The 22237-nt window shown below is 39.4% G+C and overlaps 1 protein-coding gene across 4 annotated transcripts in view; it reads left to right on the plus strand.

Moving 5' to 3' along the window:
- The window catches only part of GEMIN8 (gem nuclear organelle associated protein 8), a 28417-nt gene that overhangs the window by 2857 nt on the left and 3323 nt on the right, over positions 1-22237 (plus strand). For all 4 annotated transcript variants that reach the window (XM_074814775.1, XM_074814774.1, XM_074814776.1 and 1 more), the window contains 2 exons: positions 1730-1766; positions 4485-4911. In XM_074814775.1, coding sequence (XP_074670876.1) covers positions 1764-1766; positions 4485-4911 — 430 coding nt within the window. In that variant the 5' untranslated portion in view covers positions 1730-1763. The remainder of the gene's footprint in view (positions 1-1729; positions 1767-4484; positions 4912-22237) is intronic.

Genomic DNA, 22237 nt, shown 5'->3' on the forward strand with positions numbered 1-22237 from the left:
AGTTAGAGTGAACATGAAAATAAAATAAACATACTTTTCCTGAAGTGGAAAATGGAAGAATTGGTTACCATGGACTTAGGTTTTTAAGTACGAGAAAAAGACATTATGGTAACCTTGACAGTATCCAGATGTATATGGGAAAGGGATGAAAAATATGTGTGTACGCCATGAGAATGGAGATGAAAGTTTTGAAGAGGGCTAGCATGGGAAATGAGATCTCTGAAAAGAACAAAGAGGGATAGCCCAGGAGTTTTTTATGTATGTGTGGGTTTCAAGTGTTACAAGTCACTGCAGTGTTTTACAGTGACCTCAGCGCTAGGTTTTTTTCTTCCTGCAAGCAGGCAGGAGAGCATACAATGAACTCACGCTTTTTGGTTGCCTAATGCCTGATCCTGCAATCCTTTGCTCACATGAGTCGTCCCATTGATTGTAGTGAGACTGCTCAAGTATGTAGGGCTTCTTGTAGATAGGTTGGTGTGACCAAGGGGTTATGGGTTTGAGCTTAGTGTGGGCTTTGCGAAGGGCAATAATTTGCCTTTGTGGTAGCTGCATGATTTGCATTTTCAATGAACATGGCCCATTTCGCATTCTTCTTTCATGCAGTACAGCTTGTCTTAAGAGGCAAAAAGTTGCTGTTTAATCAGTATTGTTAAATATGAGGCAGAACACAGCTGGTGTGTGTACTGTATTCATATGCATTTTGAAAAATCCTAGGTTTATGCTGGTGTAAGTCTGCAACAGTTGTAAGTGCTGTCTTGGCTATATTCCAGTGTTGCTGGGAATAGCATTTGACCATGTCTTAGGGGTAGCAATGGTAGCTCAGTGTTACTGAGTCTCTGTTACCTTTCACTGGCAATCACCTACGTAAGGTTCAAGTTGAGGGTGAGAGTGTCAGGAGAAATATGTGGATGAAGCAGCTAACGTTTAATGATAAAATAATTGTCAGGTAGGGAGGGGATTCGGAATATTTCTCAGTGATTCATGCTGGTAAATCACACTGAAAATGATAGTAATTATAAATCCTGCCTGGTGGTTATAGATCCCTCTCTTCTTGTCCCTGCCTTTGCCTTTTTCTTTTTTTTTCTTCCCTCTCCTTTATCCTCTTCCTCACATTTAAAAAATGTGATTGCAACCAGAACTGGCTTGTGCTTTCTTTACAGGAGGCAGGATCAGATGTCTAAAAAAAAAAAGAGAAATAAAGTGAAAAAAGGGGTTGTACGTGGTTATAAGTGCACCATAGGTCTAAACAGAAAACTTACTACTTGAATGGAGTCAAGATGGGTTTAATCATTTTATGGTAATTGCTTCTTTTATAGATGTCCCTGTGCAGACACCACTAAAAAGTGAGAACAGTGTGTTTCACTTAAGTTTATGATTTTTGTTTGGCATAAATTTGGAAAACAAAGGTTGTAGAAGCATAAAGCATGGGAGAAAGTAGAAAAGAAAGGGTAATAGGAAAAAAAGTGTTCAGTCCCAGCATTTTAGGCTGCATTGTGTAGAAAGTTCCCTTTTAACCTTCTTATTCTAGTGGAAAATTCCAAGGAATGGGATTTTTACTGATGCTAATCAAAAACTATAAATAAGAGACTTCAGCTACCCACAACAGAGAAGGGATATTTAATAGTTGTGGGCCATAGTGTTCCAAGTTTAACAAAAATATATTCAGTGTTTGTGACCATCTTCATACATACATTTTTATGAATTAAAACCCTATTGTTTTCTTTTCTAGTTCACCTTGATCACCAGAACAAACTTCACAAGAGATGGTAAGTGGTCTTTATGGGTTTGTGTGTGAGAACTTAGTCACATTTTATATACAAAACGCAGATAAACACTTTTATTGAACTGTCAGTGCAGACATGTAAAAATTAGATATGAAAGCTTCAAAAATATAATTCAGATTACAACAGCGAGTGATTTGTCTACTCCTGGGAAGACTCCAGAGACATAACAGGAAAATAACAGAGGACTCTGTTCATTTGCCTTAGATTTATAGCTTTTGTTTCCTTGAGGAAATCTCTTATTTCCATTTATTCTGCAGCTGAAAAAGCACAGACATAGAACTAAGTTAGACTTTAAAGTGTCCCTTTCCCTTTTCCACCCCAATGTAAAACATTTCTGTAATTTCTTTTTTAACAGATGTATTTTTAAAATTCAAATGTAAAAAGGGTTTTCAGGGGTCACTTTCAACAAAAAAGCCACAAAAAGTAGTTGGACAGGCACCAGCATCACAGTTCTGTCTACGTGAACTGGCTTTTTGTCTTCGTTTCCCCTAAATTAACAACTGAAGCTAGTCAGCTAGACAAATCAGCCAGCTGGATTCCAGAGCTTTCAGTAAAGTCATCAAGGCCCTTTTTAGAAACATTTTAGAAGAACTGGAGATAATTTTTGAGCTTTAAAAGACTATGTTGTCTTCTTTGGAAATACGTAGAATGTAGGAGATACCTGCTTTTGTCAAGCTTCATGATGTTCCAAAACTGGATTTTTAAGTAGTGGGAAAAATAGATAAAATGTTCTAAAAGTAACCTGTGAATGTATCAGATTTGACAACAGGACATTCTCATCTGACTGCCAAAGGATGAGGAGTCAGTGTGACATTCTTAAGCAAAGCAAGAACAGTAAATAAAACATTGTTCATCCTAGCTTTTAGGTGGTTGGATGATTAAGAATGAAGAAATTCCATATGGAAGGCAGATGTTTTTCTTGCACCCACTCATCTTGGGAATAAGTATTCTGAAATGCACGGTCTTGTAGCAGTGCAATGTTAGACCAAGAGGAGAATCAGAATGAAGTTTCACCTCCATGAATTGTTAGTTTTCAGGAAAGAGAGTTTGTCTGGAATTTTAAATCATGTAGCTGAGCCCTTCACAATTAGGGTGTAATTTTTGATCAGAAGTATCTTAAGAAACACAAGGTTGATGTGGGTTTTCTTTATTGACTCTATTAGCCAGAGGTATTTTATTTCTGAGAGCACTTACCAATGACCTTGAAAAAAGATAGCATTTATAGATCTCTTATGGGATAATGGGCTCAGTTTTGCAGAAAGAAGGGAAACATGGAAGTTGCAATTATTATGCGTTATTGCCCGAGAACCAGAAAGTGAAAACAAATGTAAGTAAATGAAATTAACCTCTCTGGATATTGTTAGCATTAAATGGAAAGTATTCCTTAGGTTTGTTTGTTCTGTTTTGTTTTGGGATTTTTTTTTTTTCCAGAGAATCGTTCTTTTAAGGCTACGGAATGGTGCCAGCACAGATTAAGAAAACATGCTTAAAGAAAGATTTTTCTCTTGTATGTCCTTTTTTAAAAAAACACTAATAAAGGACTGTAGATGTCACATTCATCTTGGAAAACCTCAGCTAATCTTGCCATAGTTTTGAGTGTTTGCCAAAACATGGCTTAATTAAAATTCATCCAATTTAAAGTCCAGGCATTCCGTTTTGGCCCAGATAAAAGATTTTCTATGGAAATTAAGATGTAGGGGAAAGAAGAAAACATATGCTATATATCTTACTGTTCCAGGCTCTGGTTTACTTTATGGCCTTCTTTTAAGATCCTCTATTATCCCCTCTTTTTGAGAGTAGGATGAGGAGGGAGATGAAATGGCCTGTAGGAAAGGGGCTTAAGGCTAGAGGAACTGTGGGGCTTCGTAGTTGCTGGTGAAATCTGAACAGCATGAAACTGTTTTTTCAGGAAAACTAAGATTAGCTGGAAGACAGAAGAAGGTGTGTTACAGTATGTTTCATTCTATACAACTATTTTTTCGTGTAATTTACCGGTGGTACTTTATTACCCCTTTTCATATGTTGGTTGCTGATGAGTACAAAAGAGAGATTTACTGGCAGCTTGCACTTGGCTAAATACAGTCTTGTTTTTGATCGAAGCCATGATGGATATATGAACTTGGCTGAATTGCCATTTGACCTTTTCTGAGAAACTTATTTTGGCAGGCAGATGGAGGAAATATGTTACTGGATAAAATGAATGCCTTTGTTTAATATGGAGGAATTTTAATCTCTTGTGTTTTCTGTCTGCGGATTTGGAAATCAGGTGTAGGTTGTAATACATACACCTTGGAATGATTCAGTTCTTACAACTCACATGAGCAGCTAAGGAATTGTGGAATATATCCACACAGCATATTCCCTAAAAAGAACTGATTGCCACTGTAGTAGCACAAACACTTGGAAAACACCTTCTGGGCACTACAACTTCTCTGTTGCTAATTCTTCACTGGTAGTTGTCTTGATGAAAAACAACCTCTTGTAAGAGTAATGAAGTGTAGTACACTTGCACTGTATTAATACTTGTCCTCTTTCAGATCTGTATGGTTTATGATAGGAAAAAGATGACTGATGATTAAAAGGCAGACTTTGTGCTTGTGTTTACAGTGTTTCTCCCCTCAATTACTGTTCATTTTCTCTCTCTCTCCCCGCCCCTCTTTTTTTGGTGTCTTTCCCTCTTCACCCGTGTTTTGGCCACAGGAAGACACTGAGCCATGGTATTCTCAGCAAGTGTATGCAAGATACTGGAAGCACTATGACTTAGCCATGCGCTGGATGCGTAGACACCAGAGAGCCTACAGGAAAGCCGTGGAGTCCTTTTATCACCTGCCGTGGCATCCTTCTGCAGCCTCTCCAAGTAGCCGCTACTCAGATTGGGATGGGAATGATCTCTCACATACCCAAAAATATTCTTCCAGCTATAGCCCACATGGCAGAGCTCTGTACCGTGGAGGAGCTCAGCAGTACACAGATGCTCACCAAGGCAGGGAGGATGCTGACAGAGACTGCGAAATGGAGGAGGACTCTGAGTCTGAAGGGGAGATAGAATATGACTTGAGTAACATGGAAATCACAGAGGAGCTTCGCCAGTTTTTTGCACAGACAGAGAGACACCGGGAAGAACTGCGTAAGTCCATGCTTGTTCTATGTTTTCTGGTACTTGGTGGCCATAACATTGAGTGGTGAATGGCTTCAACATTTATAGGTTTTGTAAGAATTCACAGAAATAGGCACTGCAAATGAGCAAGTCAAATGGAATGAAGTAGGGAAAACTGATGGGCATGCTTAAGTATCGTTCATTAGAAATGTCTCAGAAAATGTTAGAAGGTTTTTTTGGTAGGAGAGAGAAAATTATGACTGCAAAGAGGAGAAAAACACATTTGTCCAGAAAGTAATACTCATCTTCAATGCTGAAGGAAAACCTCTGAAATTTTTATGGTTAAATTTAATTAACATGCTATATGTTTGAGAGGGGAACCCAGAGGAAGTGCTTTACTACGTCACTGAACCTTAGCATAAGCCTCAATGTATTTTATAACGTGGAGCAGCCATTTTGTTTGTTCTTCTTTGGCTAACCCACTGGTGAAACTTTGACATTTTTCTTCTCCCCATGCATCCCTAGGGTACTCTTCATTCTGTACTATACCACAAGTTTCTCTTTGTTTTGCGTCTTGATATGGACCTAAGTCTTTAAGCAGGGAATATAAGCCAAAGACTTAAGATTTTTCTCAGGTCTTGATCCTCAGAGATATTGGTCATTTTTGGTTTTGGGAAATCCTTAAAAGAAATAAAAAGTTATGCTGTACTTTATTGACACTTTGCTGCACATACAAAGGTTGCAGGCAAATATATTATCTGTTTTACAAAAGCAGCATGACGAAAATAATTTTTCCTATGACTCCAGTAGGAAATGCCCAGAATGAACGTTTAATAGAGCTTTCTCTGAAAGAGGGAGGTGTTCTAAAAATGCATAATAAAGGCAGTGATTGGGAGAGAGATAAATACTGTGTTAAGTTCTTTGATCAGAGGGTATCCAGTGAGCTGAAACACTTCAGCCTAACTTCACACTTCTCATCAGTATGATGCACAGGTGATCTAGTTAGCAGAGGAAAGTAAGTTGAGGAGCTCAGCGATGGTCCCTGACATGCATCCCTTTCTCATCATGCTTTTGCAGGATCAGGTTGGTGTTCTCTATTGAAATGTTCCTTTGATAAGGTACAGGATTCTTTAAGATACTCAGCTACTTCTGGAAATGCAGTACATTTTCTTTGGATTTATTTTGTATTTATGGTTAGTGGGGTTTAAAGATACACGAGTGATTAAAGTGGTATCCTGGAAAGCAGGAAATCTGGGCTCAGATATGTTCTCTGTTGCAAATATACTATATGACCTTGGTATATCTATATAATCTCTTCTTGACCCCTCACTGGCTGTTGTTGCTAAAAATAGGATTTGATTCTTTATGACGAGCAGGTGAATTGGGAAGAGGTTTGTGACTCCAAATACAGATTTTACTTTTGTTCCTTCTACCACAGTGGTACTTGGAGCCTTCTGGAATAATTAGGTCTCTGCTGTGTGCCTAGTTCTGGGTAAGTGTAACTCTATTCACTTTAGTGGCACTATTTCACATCTTCATGCAAATTTAAGCAGAATCTGGTCTTTAGCTAATGCGTGCCTCAGTTTCTTTAGTAGTTTCCCTGATAAAGTGAGGGGAGTAATAATAATCTTCTGTAATTCCTCAAAGCGTGAAAAAGTAAACAAGTACTTGATTTAATTGAAATGTAAAAGTGCCACAGAAAGAACTCTTGGGTGAATGGTGCTATCTAAATGCTAATTTTGTGAGTAATTAAAAATACAGTATGATCTTGTTCAGAAATCATTTTTTCTTGTGTGGTGGGGGAAAAGGAAAATAGAATCCATTTTTAAATCTGTTGAAGTTTATCAAAAGAAGAAACATAAGCAGCAGGAGGAGGGGAGAATCATTGTTTCCCTGATGGTATGGAAATAAGCTGGTATGGGGACTGTGTTGAAGGCAGTACCACTCTACTTTAGGAGGCAGTGTTAGTAATTTTCCTGGATGCTGTTTCCGAACAAAATGAAATTTAGGGGTTTATTAAGCTGCAATCCATAATGACACTGCCATGTTACATCTTTAATACTGTGCTGAAGAATGATTGCCATTCTGTATCAATGCTCAAGAAAATGGAGGTAATTCACCCACAAAAGAAACCCACAGTTACCTAAGTATTTCCTCTCTGATTCCTTTTCCTTTTAATTCCAAACTGTACATCCTGGGCTGCCTGTCCCCCCACTTAGGAGTAGATTTGTAGAGAAATTTGGGCACTATAAAGCTCAGTGATGCCTGAAATGTAGGCATCCATGTCTGGAAGAGACATCTGTAATGTTGGGGTAAGAGTTTTAAATTTTCTGTAAACTGAATGTTCGCATATGTCAAAGCAAACTACCAGTAGTGACCTTGATGATCAGTTGAGATATAAGCCAGCTGTTAGGGAATGTTAAGGGGAAGGCTGTCTCTCATGTTTTCTTTCTCTGGCATAAATAAGGGGCTCCAGGTGGAGTTCACAGCCTTTGACCACTGCACCTTGGTATGACTTGGGAGAAGACACCTGGCTTGCTCTTGTTTTAAAATGAGTGGTATGCAAGAGTTTGATATATGTTTATTGGCAATTTATTGATGTGTGAGACACATGGGAAAAGAAGAGCAATGGGACAAATAGAAAGGGGGATTTGGCCCTTAAGGAAGGGGATACTAGTACAGAGGGTGGAGGTCTGATTTATCTTTGTGAAGGGTGACTTCCACTAGTCAGGTGTTTTCAAGCCCTGCTAAATTAGGAAATACTACACAGCATTAATGCTGCTATTTTGAACATGCATAATGAGAGTCTTGGTTTACCAAATAAGATATAGCTGGTTCCCACACATGATCCATGTCTCATCAACATGTAGAAGGATAATCAAATGGATGAAAATGAATCCTAGCTGATGTCAGACTCTTCACTTCTAATGCCTGATCTAGAGTCTGCTGGAGGTAAATGTGATCACAGACATCAGAGGGTAAGATCTTGTAAACTTTAACTGTGGAAGACTTCTGTAGAGCTGAGGTGTAGGTGGGAAAGGTATTTGTGTCTGGATGGTGACGTACAAGCATTAATGTTAATTGCAAAGAGTAGATTTTCAAAGATGAAACAGCCGTCATGTCAGACTAGCCAAAGAAGAAAACTTTAGCTTTACTTAATTTTTCAATAACTGCCACAAACTTGAAGAACAAGCAGATTCTTCACTTCTGTAGTGATTTTTTTTTTTTGTTGTTGTTGTTGTTTTCACAGTGGGCATTTGCAGGAATTGGCTGACTTGCACAGTAAAGCCTTTGAAACTGGCAAACTCTGAGCCTTGCTGCATGATTTAACACTTCAGCATTGATACAGTTGTTCACAAACAACCTCTTTTAAAACAATCTATTTTTTTGTCTTTGAATTCATGTCAAATTCTTAGTAGTTTTTATATTCATGTCATGGGTTGCAGTCAAGTTATGTGTTCCTGGAATGCCCTGAAGTAATTGTGAGCAGAGTTTTGCTCAGGCTGTATGAACTCAGATATATTAATGCACTACAAACTTATCTCATATTCTAGATACACGGTGCATTTGGTTAAAATCCCTTACAGACAGATTTAATTTCTTTCCTCTTCAATTGTTTCTCCATATGCAATCATAATTATCTAGAGATTCTATTTTTAAGGGGGTTTTCTTGTCAGACTAGTCTGTTGTTCTGGTTCTTCCTGTAACTGGTGATGCTAATATACTGTGCTTCTTGGAGATGTTTTTAGTTGTATTTAAAAGTCTTTCCTCTGGCTGTTGAAAAGCATGTAGTTATTTTTCTGGGTTACCATACCTCTCAGACCTAGGTAGTGTATTGAATTCTTCAGGCATCCTAGATGTAAAGGACAGTAAGTTGCCATTTTATATTTACAAGAATTAAAAGGACAAAAAAACAAGAAAGGAAGATTCACAAGCCTAACAATTCTGTAAATTGTCTAATTACACATATTTATTACACTTTTAAATTTAGCCTTTGAAATGTGTAGTTTATGCAGTTTTTCTTTGTTCCCTTTTTACGTATAAGATAAAATGACTAATTGAGTGAATACAGCATTGCAAGTACATTGAGAACCATTCTGTGGTAGTCAACAGGCAATGAGACCATATCCTTTATTTAAAAACAAAGAAAAGCAAAGTACCATCATGTCAATTCATTACTGAAGGATAATAGTCTGTCAGTTGTTAATGCTCAGACTATTTTTTTCCATTAAAGCCTCCGTCTGCATTGCCCACACATACCCTCCAGCTTTTCCCAAAATAATGTTGTCTCAACTTAAAATTTTCATGCCAGATGGAAAACCTTTACAAAAAAAATGGAAAGGAAATGGTGAATGAAGATCTTTGTTTCAAATCTGCAATTTGTAGGTTTTTTCCCTTGGGTTTCTCTTTCTCTGAAAGATGACAGTTGCCACTGCCTCTTCCGTGAAGAGGGAGTAATGGAATTTTCAATGTTTTGAAACTTGTTTGAATAGTACCAGATCCATGAAGCTTTTGGTTTTGTTTAAGGCCTGTGTGCTTCTTTGGAAAACACTTCGATGCAGGTTTTTTCCCACCATGTTTTCCTTCTTTTCTCCACTTTTGGTAAATGCTTCTCCCTGTTCTTCATCTGTCTTTTTCTCCATCAGTCTGTAGTTCAAATTCTTACTCTTAGTCACCAGCATCTTTTTCATTTCTTCCTCTTTACCCTAAACAGTGTGGATAGTGAACTTATAAATATCTGCTCAACTTTCTTGGCTTTGTCAGCCTTGTTGTCACATGAACTTTTACCACTATCTTTGGAAGATGAATTGCTTGAAGATTCTGAGAAATGCCTGTGAAATGAGTGCTCTCTGCAGTATGTGTGGGTGCTTGAGAGATGCTTTTGAAGCACTTTCTTTTGTGAACTGAAGGAGAAATGTGAAAGGCTCTCCTCTGTACCACATCTCTGCTCTTGATGATTGAACCTTCTATTGTGTAGCAGCAGAATCCTCTCAAGTGTGCACACTGTATCCAACATAGAGGTTGCGTTATTTGGTACTGGAAGCCAACAGCTGAGAAAATGCTTCCTTGCTAGAGAAACAAGGAAAAGCACCACAATTTTCGGTGCTTTAAGATTGAAAACTAACCTGTACTTGCAAAAATAGAGGGTCTAAATTGCATTTGGAGAGCAACAGTTGGGCACAGTTTTATATCCGTTTTATAAGAGACAAGGTTATCTTTGTACTAAGAGTATCAATTTGGGAACACAGCTATCCCTAGAATATGTGATAGTCAAGAAAATGTCCTTGGATCTCATACTAGAGACAGAATTTGAGCTTAGAATGTATAGCTTTGGTATGTGGACCTATGTCTTTCCTGTCAGTCCAACACATTTTGCAACAAATGGACATTATGCTGTACAGGTGTACTTACTGCTACAGGAATTAATGGATGAGAGAAACTAGAAAGCTTGAGGTGCTGCTGAGGAAATGGTGCGCTTTCTGTATCGCTGGACCAGATACAGTCAAAAATGGATATCCTCTGCTGCATGCTCAGGAGAGTTGTGTGAGAACACAACTGAAATTTTCTGTAAAGTCTTTCTTATCTGTTATGTGCATCAGACAGTGTTGGCAACCCCTGAAAGTACACAAGGGCAAGGCCAGGCTTGTTGTTTTGCTGCTAAGGGATGCCTCAGGTTTCAGCTCCTATGTGGCCTGTGAGGATGCAGTGGACCACGCTCCCATGCGTGCGGCTTGGACAGTCGGGTGGAGCTGGGGCCTGGAATGCCACTGCCCTGCCTGCCAGGGGCTGTTCTGGGTCAGTTCTTCCTAAGCATGTTGTGCAGTACTGGTAGCTGAGTTACAGCTGGTTTACAGCTAGGAGCAAGGGAAAAAAAGCTCATGTGGTTCAAGGTTAACTGTAGTGTAGACATTGCTTTAAGAGGGATGATAAGATGTCAAACAGCTCTATTTCCTCTTACATTTGATGGAAATGAAGAATGGTGTCTTAATATGAAAATATGTAGTAAACCTTTGGAAATCTGTGTTTGAAATTGTCACCCTTTATTTGTCTGTCTAATGCGTTCCTCTTACTACAGTGGAGATAGTACATACCTCAGGTGGCTTGTTGAGAGGTTCAATTTGTTCATATTTATAAGGGATTTTGAGTACCTCAGCAGGAAGTAAGCAAAAGCCTCAAGTGATAGAAGAATGAATAATATGATCTGAGAAGAATTATTCATTCCAGGCCTTTTGCTTAACAGTTAAGTTAATGTCCTCCCTGTGACCAAAACGCATCGTGTTGACGTCATCTTTGCTGAACAAATATAGGATTTGAGCTACCCTTTCTCCCAGAGAGCTATTATCCCTAAGTTATTCATGAGTCAGTAAGAGAAGTCTGGTAGTCTTGTATTGTTGCCGCTCTTGCTGTGGTAAAATTCGTTCTGCCTGGACTTGTCTTGAGGATATGAGAATAAGATGTGCAGGACAGAGACAGATCATTGCTCCTCTCAGCTGCCCTGTCCCTCACCATCCATGTGCTAGATCTGCTTTTGATAGCTGTTTCTTGATAATTTCTGGTCTCAGAAGGATCCTGTGGAAACAGGTCTGTAGCTTGCTCTGATGGATTAGCTATTGGGACTTTCTCTTTACAAAGAAAATAAATGCAGTAATTCAGTTTTAGGTCAGACAAGCAGTGTGTCAGTGTCTGTTTTGTGTCCTTGCGATTTCCAAGGCTTGTGGGTATTGCTGTGACATACCTGGGCTCTGCAAAGCTTTGGCAAAGAACCACCAGGCGAATGGACCCCAGGGCTGAGATTCCACGTGGGAAACAAGGAGTCCTTCCCTGGTCTTGTAAGAGCAAAAATAGCTTTCAGAATGCTGTTATGGAAGATTCCTTCATACGGGAACTGTTTGGTGTGGGAAGACGCAGACACTACTTAACACTCAGAACTGGTGTTGATAATTTTTGAAGGCAGGTCTGCCTGCTCACTTATGCTGTTAGCATCTGCAGCTGCTCTGAGTGGCTCCTCTAGTCTTCTCTTCAGGCTTTGTCCCTGCAGGGGAGCTGTGAAAGCAGCTGCAGCTGCTGTGGAAAAGAGCAGGTGAGGCCATGCTGACAGACACAGCTCTAGGGAAAAGCAGCATGAAAGCTGCTCTGTGCTAATCACTCGACCCGGGCAGTCTGCCTTCACAGTTTATGCACTTTTCCATTTCCCCTAAAATTCCTCGATTACTGGTTCCATCTAGGTGCCACATGCAGCATTTCTGGATCTCTAAATGATTTTACTTAGAGAGCTCTTGTCTCTGTTCTGTCCTGATAAATCTGAATTCCTCTACCTCTAGTGTGATACTCTCAACCTTGTAAGTGGACAGTGACAGTGTGGGCTATGAATTAAGCATTTTCTAACACAACCTTTTTTGTATCTACCTGGGGCACAGTTGCTGTAGCAAGAATGTTAAAGTTTCAGGGTGTACAGCGCTGGAGTAATTGTGAAAAGCAAATGTCAAAGACAGGTGGAAATGGATGTAATGATGGTGTGTGTTTTCTGTGCTCTTTATCTACAAAAACTGCTCAGAATCATGGCAGAATCACTGCTCACAGCATGACAGAAAAATATCTCAAGCATTACACATTTTAGGTCTCTGTTATAAAGCAAACTGGATGTGCTTGGAGACACATAATTTACCCCTGCTATTTTTACTGGGGTGGTGTTAATGCCAAGATTTCAGAGGCACCATTTGCTTTTCAACATCTCTCACTGTGCCTCAGTTTTATCAGAAGCATCCAGATGGAATTCGCATCCATTGTTAGGAAAATGTGGGTGCTCTGGAGGCACAAACTGAGAGTTCAGAGACTTCATCCGCCTGGGTTTTTCTGAAACTCGTTTCCTAGTAAAATCAAGTGAGAGAGACAGACAGAGTCTGTTAGACTTGTGTGGCCTTTACAGACTTCCATCATGACCTTGAACATGCCATTTGAGACTACATCCACAAAACCTTTCAATACAGGTGGAATTTAGAAGCAGATATCCAAAATAATAATCTTTCCCTTCCAACCATGCCTTCCAAGAAGAAGGGAGCTAGTTATTTACCCAAAGATGATGGATCTTAAACCCCAAGGTGCAAGAGAACATTGTCACTCTTCTCTTTTCCAGTGGCTGGGTTGAGCACCTGTGCCACTTTGTGATATGATCTGCTGTGAAGCCCATTCCAAGGAGTCTAGAGCACTGCCTACTCCAGGAATTTGTGTCCGTTTTCTTTTTATTTGGACCTGTAATACAGGGATGATAGCACTTCCCAGTCTCTCAGGAAAATAAAGAAGGTTGATATGACAGCACACCAAGAAACAGTTGTGCTGCAGCCATATGAAGTACTTAGTACAGGTTGATCCAGCTGTTCATATTGTTATTGGCCTTCAAAGTACCCAAACCTGTTTATCTGGATATCATAGCTTTCCCTGATATTTTCAAGACATCTAAGTTGTTATAATACTACTCTGCAGAACACTGAAATCATGGAGGCAATATAAAATGAAGAATAAATCTTATTTGAGTACAAATATGCATTTAAGGTTTGTACTGAAATAAATGGCATGGGTGTCATACTATTGATTGTTGTTATTCACATTTAGCTGGATAAGAATCTCATGGGTTTAGTTTCATTTGTAGTTGCTCAAGTGGTGGTTGTTGCTCCAAAAGTCAGCTCTGCATTCATGGAAATTGGAGAAACTGCAAAGGAATGTGGGTCTCCAAAGAGCATGCTGGGCCTCAATCTTAATGTGGTTGTTCAAATACTAACAAGCTAATGCTGCTGTTCTCTCACTCTGCACAAGCCTTGCAGTGCACCTTCATTTCTAGGAGATCTGCAGTTTCTGATGTGGTTGCTGAGCAGAACGGTTGGAAGACACACTTTAAAATTCATGAGCTATCATTGCTCTGGGATTTTTGGCCACTGGTATGGTGGGAAGGAGGCTGAAAAATTGTAGAAGAGTCCAGACTATGGAGACGGCATCATGTGTGACATGTTGGTGGAGGAGGTGTTGAGGTGGTAGATGGCAGAGCATCTGGCTGGCTTTGGAGGAGTGCAGGAAGAAGTATCTGCCTTTTTCTGATCTCTCCACTTCTCAGTAGGTAGAACTGGTGATGTGTAGTTACTTGCATTCACTGCTTTTGCATTCTTCCCTTGGCATTAGTTACTGACCTCTGTCATGAACAGGCTGTCAGGCTAGATGAGCTTTCAGTCTGATGGCTCTCCTCATATAAAGTCTTCATCAAGTCACTTAAACACTTCCTTCATGTGTGAATTGCCCCACTGAAGTGACAGAGGGGAGACATGGAGCTCCCGTTTGCTAAGAAGTACCACTTGACTTTCTGAAGGGCAGATGCCAGCTGCCTCTTTGAAAGGAGACCATGCTCAGACTTATGCTCCAGCAACCGACTCTGGAATTATTTCTAGTGTCAAACATTTCCCTTTTGAAGAAGGTACGACAGATGCACATCTGCAGGTTTTCTCTGGCATATTTTCCCAGTGTTTTTTTTGTTGTGTTTTTAGTACTGGGCATAGCAATTATCCTCATGTATTTACGTATATTTTATTTAATTTATTAGAATGCTGAAATGAGCAATGAGAAGCTCGAAAGGTCAGAGGTAAAATAAGTTTCCAAAGCTACTGTTCAGCCCTTTCTTTTTCAAGTTGTGATGTTTTGCTGATTCCTTTAGTTTGACCCTCTTTCCAGATCTCTTTTAAAACGATTGGTCAGGCAGCACATTGCAGTTTACTAACAGCATGGAAAAAATGCATATTTACTTGCTGAAATTAATTTTATCTGTATCAGACACTGTTATTTAATTCTGCATGTCTGCAGTAATACTAAATTACAGACCTGGCGGTTAACTGAAAGGTCAATACATAGCCTGAGTATGCTTCCTTTCAGAAAATCAGTGACATAGTTACAGGTTGCTCTCAGAAAAATTGTTTTTCAAATATTTTTAATAAAGTAGCAGATTTCCCTGCATATATTGCCTAATTGCTTTCTCATATTGTACAATAAACCGATCTTGAATTCAGCAGTGTAGTTTGTGGCTGGAGTCAGAGAAATTTCAATGTAAAGTTCGAATGTGCACGTTTGATTTAGACTGACACAAGCTACTTCCTTTTTTTTGCCTGAAAGCACCAAACTTTCAGCATTATTTAACTGTCTAGCGCTCTGTACATCATGGAACACTTTATTCCAAGTGCGTGTGCTTAATTTCTATTCAGGGCACATGTAAAAAATTATTGTGAAACTCATGTTTCTTCAACATGCTCATTTGCTTTTAAAGAAGCACTTTTAAATTTGAACACTTCCTTGTTCAGTCTCCTCTGTGCCATAAATGTATGTGTATATAGGGATACAGTTATATATAGATTTAAGTAATCCTTATGATTAGCACTGGTGTCTTTGTCTGGCGTCAGCATTGTTGCCATCAGTGACAGATTGGAGTTGTTTTGGGGGATGGGACTGCAGAGTCAGCTGGTCTGTATTTAATCTTACTGCTTCAGACTTGATCCTTACTAGGGGCAGCTGCCAGTGCCTGATCCTGTACTAATTTCTAAGCAGTGGTTGGTCAGCAACTTCCTGGCTGTTTAGCCCTGTCAGATGGCACAAGTCTGGACACCTTGGTGCCTTTGGTGTCATACAGGCCCCTGGTTACACTGGGCTCGGCTGTGTGTTTTCTATCCCAGGTGCACATATACTTGATTATGAATTACATATAGAGCTTCCAGATTTCTAAAGCAGGCTTTCACTTGAGGTTTCACTGGGCTAGCTCCTTGCTTTGTGTTTATGGGGTTTGATTGTTTGAATTGATTTGAATATCCCTTCTTAAGGGTTTCATTGTGGAAGGGAATAGAAGAAAATAAAAGAAAGGTGATTTGTTATTTAGCTGGGCAGTAACCAGTGTAGCCTACTGCTAGTGTAAACATGGACATGAAGGGTTATATTGTTTCCATCCAGGATCTTTGGCAGTTTGGTTTGGAGACCACAAGACAACCCTTCTTGGTTTTTAATCCTATTTCTAAAACAGAAATCAGCTTCTTTATTCTCTGATTAACTGTGTAACTTTCTGCCAGTTACTTAAGCCACAGATTTCAAAATAATGGGAGATAATGAATTCTTTAAAACTCTGTCAGGTAGGAAAGTATTAGAATCATTTTACAGATTCGTTACAGTGAGGCATGTGGCTAATTAACTTGAGAACGATACATACCACACAGTAGCAAACCTGGAACTGGAACACCTTGGTTCTAATCTTACTTCCTGGCTTTCTATTCATTTTGATTTCAGAGGTAGTTTCTCTCCCCTTGCTGTCTTGGTAACTAATTTTGCCCTCTTTCTACACAGCTATCCTCTTCAAAATGTGTAGAAAATCTGTATTATAGTGAAAGAGAAGGTATCAAACCAAGTACTTCAGATTTGCAAAATCTGTTTGCTGTCTGCTTAGACAGCCTGTTGCAATTGCATCTTTCTTAGGGAGCACACTCTTGCCTTAGACTATTTCCTGCTTTTACCAGTGGGTTTTCAGTCAGGCTGTGCTTCAATGAACATGCCTCAGTGCCAAAGCCAGGTTAAGCAGTTTTTCTTCCTAGCCATTCAGTCCTGCTCCAGTGCTGCCCCTTTAGTTCAGCATGTGTGATGCCAAGACACTGAACTATACCAGGCTTAAACATAGCTTGTTGGGGTTGTTGGGTGTTTTTTTGGTGTGGGTTTTTTGTTTGGGTGGGTTGTTTTTTTTTTTTGTAGGATTCATTGTGTAGCCCCTTAGACAAATGTAGCAGCATCCTTCAGGGGCCTGGGAGCTGGAGCATGCAGCTAAGGGAGAAGAAGAGGAGCAGAAACTGCTTACACTGGTTTTGTAGCTGAGGAAAGAAAAATGTCTGTGGAACCGTGGTTTCAGACTGCCACAAGCTTGCCAAGGAATCACATCTGCTCTTACTTCAAAGCCTGTAACAGAACATTTTCTTTTTTCTTGAGAATATTGCATTGCTTGTGGATATATGTGGTGAAATATTCAACTTCTTTTAACTCATTCCCGCCTCAACTAGCATATGGAAAACTTGTTGGTATATCTACTTGGGGCTTTAATACCTTCAGCATTTTTAGTAGCTCTCTTTCATGGTGGTTGTGACACTGTATTACTTCAGGCAATTACAAAAGTCACTTTTATTCCAAATTAGTGTTCTCAAGTCAGCTACAGCATTTGATTTTTCTGCATAGGTAGACTGCTGGCATATTAAGATATGGCCTAGCTGTCTCCACTTCTTTGAGGATCAGACTTCTCCTGTTAAAAATAGGAAGGGGGAAGTTACATTGTCATCTGTAATCCTTTTGTTCAATTTTTTGCAAGCACAAGGTTTTACATTTAAGGAGAAGTGTAAACCTAAGTCTGCTTTCCCCAAGCCAGTTTACAGCTAGAATGAGGCTGTTCATTCCGCTATAAAATCATCACTCTCATCTTTCAGTATGTTTCCACAATTCCTCTGAGTTGCTTAGTGTTCCAAAGTAATCCTCCAGCGAGACTGCTGTTTTCAGCAACCCAGAATATTTTATCTTTACAGACATGAGGGTAGGTCACAATTGTTTGTATCTTGCAGGTTCCCACTGATGGAAGCTCTTGTCCTGCAAAGCTTTGCACTTGATAAAGAGTAATGCTTGAGCTTTTAGCCCTCTGGAAATCCAGACCTCTGTAGAAATTAAACTCCTTGAATATCCTGTTCACAAATCCTCAGACTTAAATCCTTATTTTGTTGGAATTCCTTTAGGCAAAGATTTTGGTTTTCCCCATGGTATGCCTGGTTCATGCAAGTACAGGCATAATAAAATGGTCTGATGCTATCACTTCAGGAAAACTCATATGTAAGTTTATGGTAAAGGTACTTAGGTTTCCTAGGGAGATGAAGAAGCTGGCATTTAGCATTGAGAAGCCTGTGTGGGCAGAACATTTAACACAGCAGATAGGCCTGTGGGAAGTGGCATTCAAAGAGAGAACTAGGAGTTTTTAATCAGTAGAAATGGGTAGTGTTTTTAACTCTGTTAGTGTGGGCTGCTCAAGATCAACTCAGGTAGCATTTAAGACAAGATGAGAAGGCTCAGAAAATGCACATGCAGCAGTAACAGAAAATCATTCATCATTTGAATTAAGCAGACAAATATGAACAGGGGTATAGGTCAGTCTGAAATCATGGAAAAGAAAAAACAGATCAAGGCTGGGGAAAGTGCAGTATTTCCTTGGAGAATAATGTGTTAACTAAGCCAGAAACTCAAAGTCAGTAAAGGCCATTTGACACTTAGGAGGAGCAAGCCCTTGGTCTCTTGCCATAACTACCATCATGTGGGGCAGAGCATGGCAGACTGCAGCGTGTGTGCACCTAGAGAACTGTGGAGAAGGCTGCCTGTATAAGAGATGTCATCAGATTGCATATGATCACTGGCTACAGTGAGCTAAGGGTGAGATGTATAAATATTAAGAGCTGAAAATGGTACAAGAAACAACACAATGCTGGGTATGAATCTTTCATTAAAAATCCAACATAAATAACTACCCTCCCTACTTTTATCTCCTTTTAATGTTGAAAAGTCTCTCCATGGAGACTTCTCTCCAAATAAGAGAAATTATTTGGGGTTTGGTCTTGAGGTTGGTTTTTTCCTTGTTTTATTTTGCAGTTGTGTGGGGGTTTTTTGGTGGGTTTTTTTTTTCTTTTAATAAGAAAAGGATGAATTCCAGAGAGGAATTTTTTTTTTATTACTACTTAAGCTTCTCAAAGGATATTACAAAGAAAGAAGAGCAAAGTGGATCAAATTTACAGAAAGTATATGATGTTTTCCTTTTTATAAAGAGAAACAAGACATCTGAGTTTCTAAGGGCCTATGGGGGAAAAAAGCTTACATCTTGAAGGACTTAGGTCATAGTTTTGCTGAAAGTGTGTAAGAGGGTGTTTGTATATGAAGCCCCAACTGCAGTGAAATAACTAAGATACTAGTTTTGTTTATCCTACTTTTGGCAGTACGTGGGGATGGAGGTAGTTGTGTATATTTGTTCACTTTTCAGTGAGTATAGCCTAAATTACAAGTCATCCATAAAAGGTGGGAAAAGTGTGGGGGGGAACAGCAACCCAAAATTTTCTTTCAAAAGGCCTGGAATCACTGATGATGTCCCAGGATGCAGTATGAGTTAGGTAGAGATCTCAGTATTCCTTAAATATGAAGAAAAAAGACTATTTACTGTGTTTGGAAAAAGCTGTCTCAACTGGTTTTGGCCAGGTGATTATGACTTCCCAGCAGAACTGGACTTGGTGGGAATAGGTTAATTCTGAAAAGAGCTTCAAGAGAGGAAGAGCATCTTTGGGAAGAAACGAAACTGACCAATTAAGAAAATGTCAGCAATGCTTTTCCTTTGTGCAGGAACCAGCCACCACTGCAGCTGCCTGCCTGCCTTGTGAACATTTGCAAAATACTGTTCCATGATTGGGAGAAGCTTGCCAATATTTGAAGCTGAATGCTGTAAAAGAAAGCGCATTTATTGTAGCCTATGGGAAGTGGAAGGAGGAACTACTCAGAATTGTGTAAAAAATTATTTGTTTCACATTTATAACTTGACAGCACAATAACTTACGAATTTGGAGTGTGAAACTGACTTGAGAATGAGCTGGGGACTTAATTGCTGCAGGCTGAGAATTAGTGTTTTGATAAACCTTGCTATTCATGGATGAATATTTGGTGCTTGCTTCGGAGGAATTCTGGTTGCCCCTATAGGTTTAGAGCTACAGACAGTTTATAATTTTGGTTTTTTCCACTGTCAGATGCTTGCTGTCATCTTCTTGATGAAGAGGTAGTTGCACATTTAGTTCAAGTTGTATTGCTTTGTATTGTTTTTAAAGTAAGTTTTGAGGTAATGGAAAGAACCCAGACTGCTGGAAATAAGAGCGGTTCTACTTCCTAGCCCCTGCCTCACCAAAGAAAGTTTAGTGTGCATCTCAACAGGACAAAACTTATCTGCTGTCACCTATTTCTTATCTTTATGTTTGGCTGGAAATACTGCTTTTGGAAAAGCAGTAGTTTACATACCCATTTAGTTCCATGGCTTCTCTTTCCTTGATTGTCTGTGACAGCAAATAGTGCCATCGCTGACAGTGAGTTTGTCATGGTACTATCTCTCCACAAATAATTGATTTGAAACTGCAACATATTCCACACAGCTACAGCGGTATTACCAGCAACAGCTGCTTTGTTCTATGCTCAAATTCAGCCTTTGGTATAAAAAAAACTGTGGGTCCCTGTAGCAGACTTCTGTCCCCAGCCTCTGCCTGGACTCTGTAGTCCTGATTTACATGTCTGAGACTGTAATAGAGTCACTCTGGGAATTTTTTAACCAGTAGCTATAGAATAGTAAAAGTCAGGTTAGAAAGTTAAGGGCAGTACATCTGATTAGTGTAAAGTAAAACACACTCCAGACATTAGGTAGTTTTGAGCATGGAATTTAAATAGGTATTATTATTTTGATTGTTAACATTAGGATCTGTGGGTTTCTGTACTACTCTGTGCTACAAAATGGAGATGGATGCACACTAAACTGTAATCCACTCATCCATTATAAAGCTTCTGCTAGAGACCCATTTAATTTCCAAACAGAAGAATTCATTATCTATCTCCAGAGAAATGAATTTTTCTTAAGTGTTATTGTGTGCAATGAGCTATCAGAGAGCATTCTACGCCAAGCAAGCGAGGAAGCAGCTGTCTCTAGCATGCAACTATGGAACTAATGAATAAAAAATTTCCATGGGCAATACAGAAGTACAAGGAATTATCTCTGTGGCCCAAGAGAGTCAACAAATATGGGTTCGATTTATTGCCCTGCCAGAGTTTTGCTGTATAACCTATAGTGGGAAACATTGGGTTTTGAGCATAGATTTTTGTTTTCTGTCTTAACATTATTCAGCTTAAATCGCATCAGGTTCATGCTTAGAAGCATGTCACCTAGTTGTGTGCAGTCTGGTGTCCCAGGAAGTTTGTTTCAGTGGGATGCGAGTGACCTGTGTAGTCAGAGCCTGAGTGCTATAGCCTGTCCTCATAGTACTGGGCCCTCTGTAGGCAATGTTAGTTCTTCTAATTGAGACCTTCTGGTTAAAATGGCCTGACACCAAATAAATCTGACTCTTCCAAAAACATATGGACTCTAATGTATGTTTCCTTGTGAATTCTGGCAGTGCAGCCCACTTCAGGGGTGTGTCCTTAAAGCAAAATCTCAGAAAGTGAAATGGCTCTCTGGAATACATTGCTAATAACGCCTCAAGCCCTCCTGCCCTTTGACTACCAGCACAAAACTATGGATGGTGTTTGAAATGACATGACAAAAGCTTTCTGTGTCCCTGTCAGACAAACAGATGCCAGAATTGAAGTTTCTGATTATATTGTTTAAAATATCTATTTTCTGTGAATGAGGTACAGAGGATAATTCATTCAGGAAGGCTGACAGACAGTCATTTGGCTGCTCTGTACAGTACTTTCCAGTGTAAAAATAAACTGCAGATGTTTGACACAGATATGTCAGGATACTTAACTTTGCGTTAGGGTTTGCAGATGTCATGTGTTGTGGAAGCTGTATCTCTGTCTTAAGGGAAGGAGAGAAGCAGTACATGTCACCGAATGCTGAGAAGCATGTCCTGTATGTGACTAATGCATCCTGACCTGTGGACACTGTCCCTTTTAATGTTCTTTTTAGGGGGGGGGGGGGGGGGCGGGAAAGTGCTGTCATTAGTGGTAATCTGTTTCAGTGATGTGGTTTTGAGAACTGTTATTTGTAATTGGTAGGCGAAAGAGTTCAACTGCCAGGTGATTTTCTTCATCTTGTAGAAATGTCCCCATAAGAGGAGAGTCTTGTGTAGCACTTTACTTTAGCTGCACGGAGCATTATTTGTTCCATCAGAGCAGCACCTAGGAAGTAGAGTTAAGTTTGGGTACACAAAATCAAGTTATTCCTTCCCAACTGGGCTTACCAAAGAGGATTTTTGAAGATGGATTTGGCCAAATGTTTCACCTCTCTGAACTGTTTTAAATCCTCTTTAAAAGACTTGGTGCAGGGATTTATGTTGGGTGCTGTTTTGGTTTGTCTTCAAAGCAATAGCAGTAAGGTTGTGTCACGGATTAAAGTTTTGACACGGTAATGATTTAGTAAGAAATCTAGGTTTATTAATAACTAACAGCAATTTATTATTACAAAATAATTCAGAAATACTGAAAGAAAGAAAAGCGACTATTCACAGATTCTAAAATGACAGGATTCACACTAACTTACTTAACGGTACCTTTATATATACATGCACATACACAAAACGGACAAACA

The sequence above is a fragment of the Strix aluco genome, chromosome 2, assembly GCF_031877795.1.
Source record: "Strix aluco isolate bStrAlu1 chromosome 2, bStrAlu1.hap1, whole genome shotgun sequence".
NCBI lineage: Eukaryota > Metazoa > Chordata > Aves > Strigiformes > Strigidae > Strix > Strix aluco.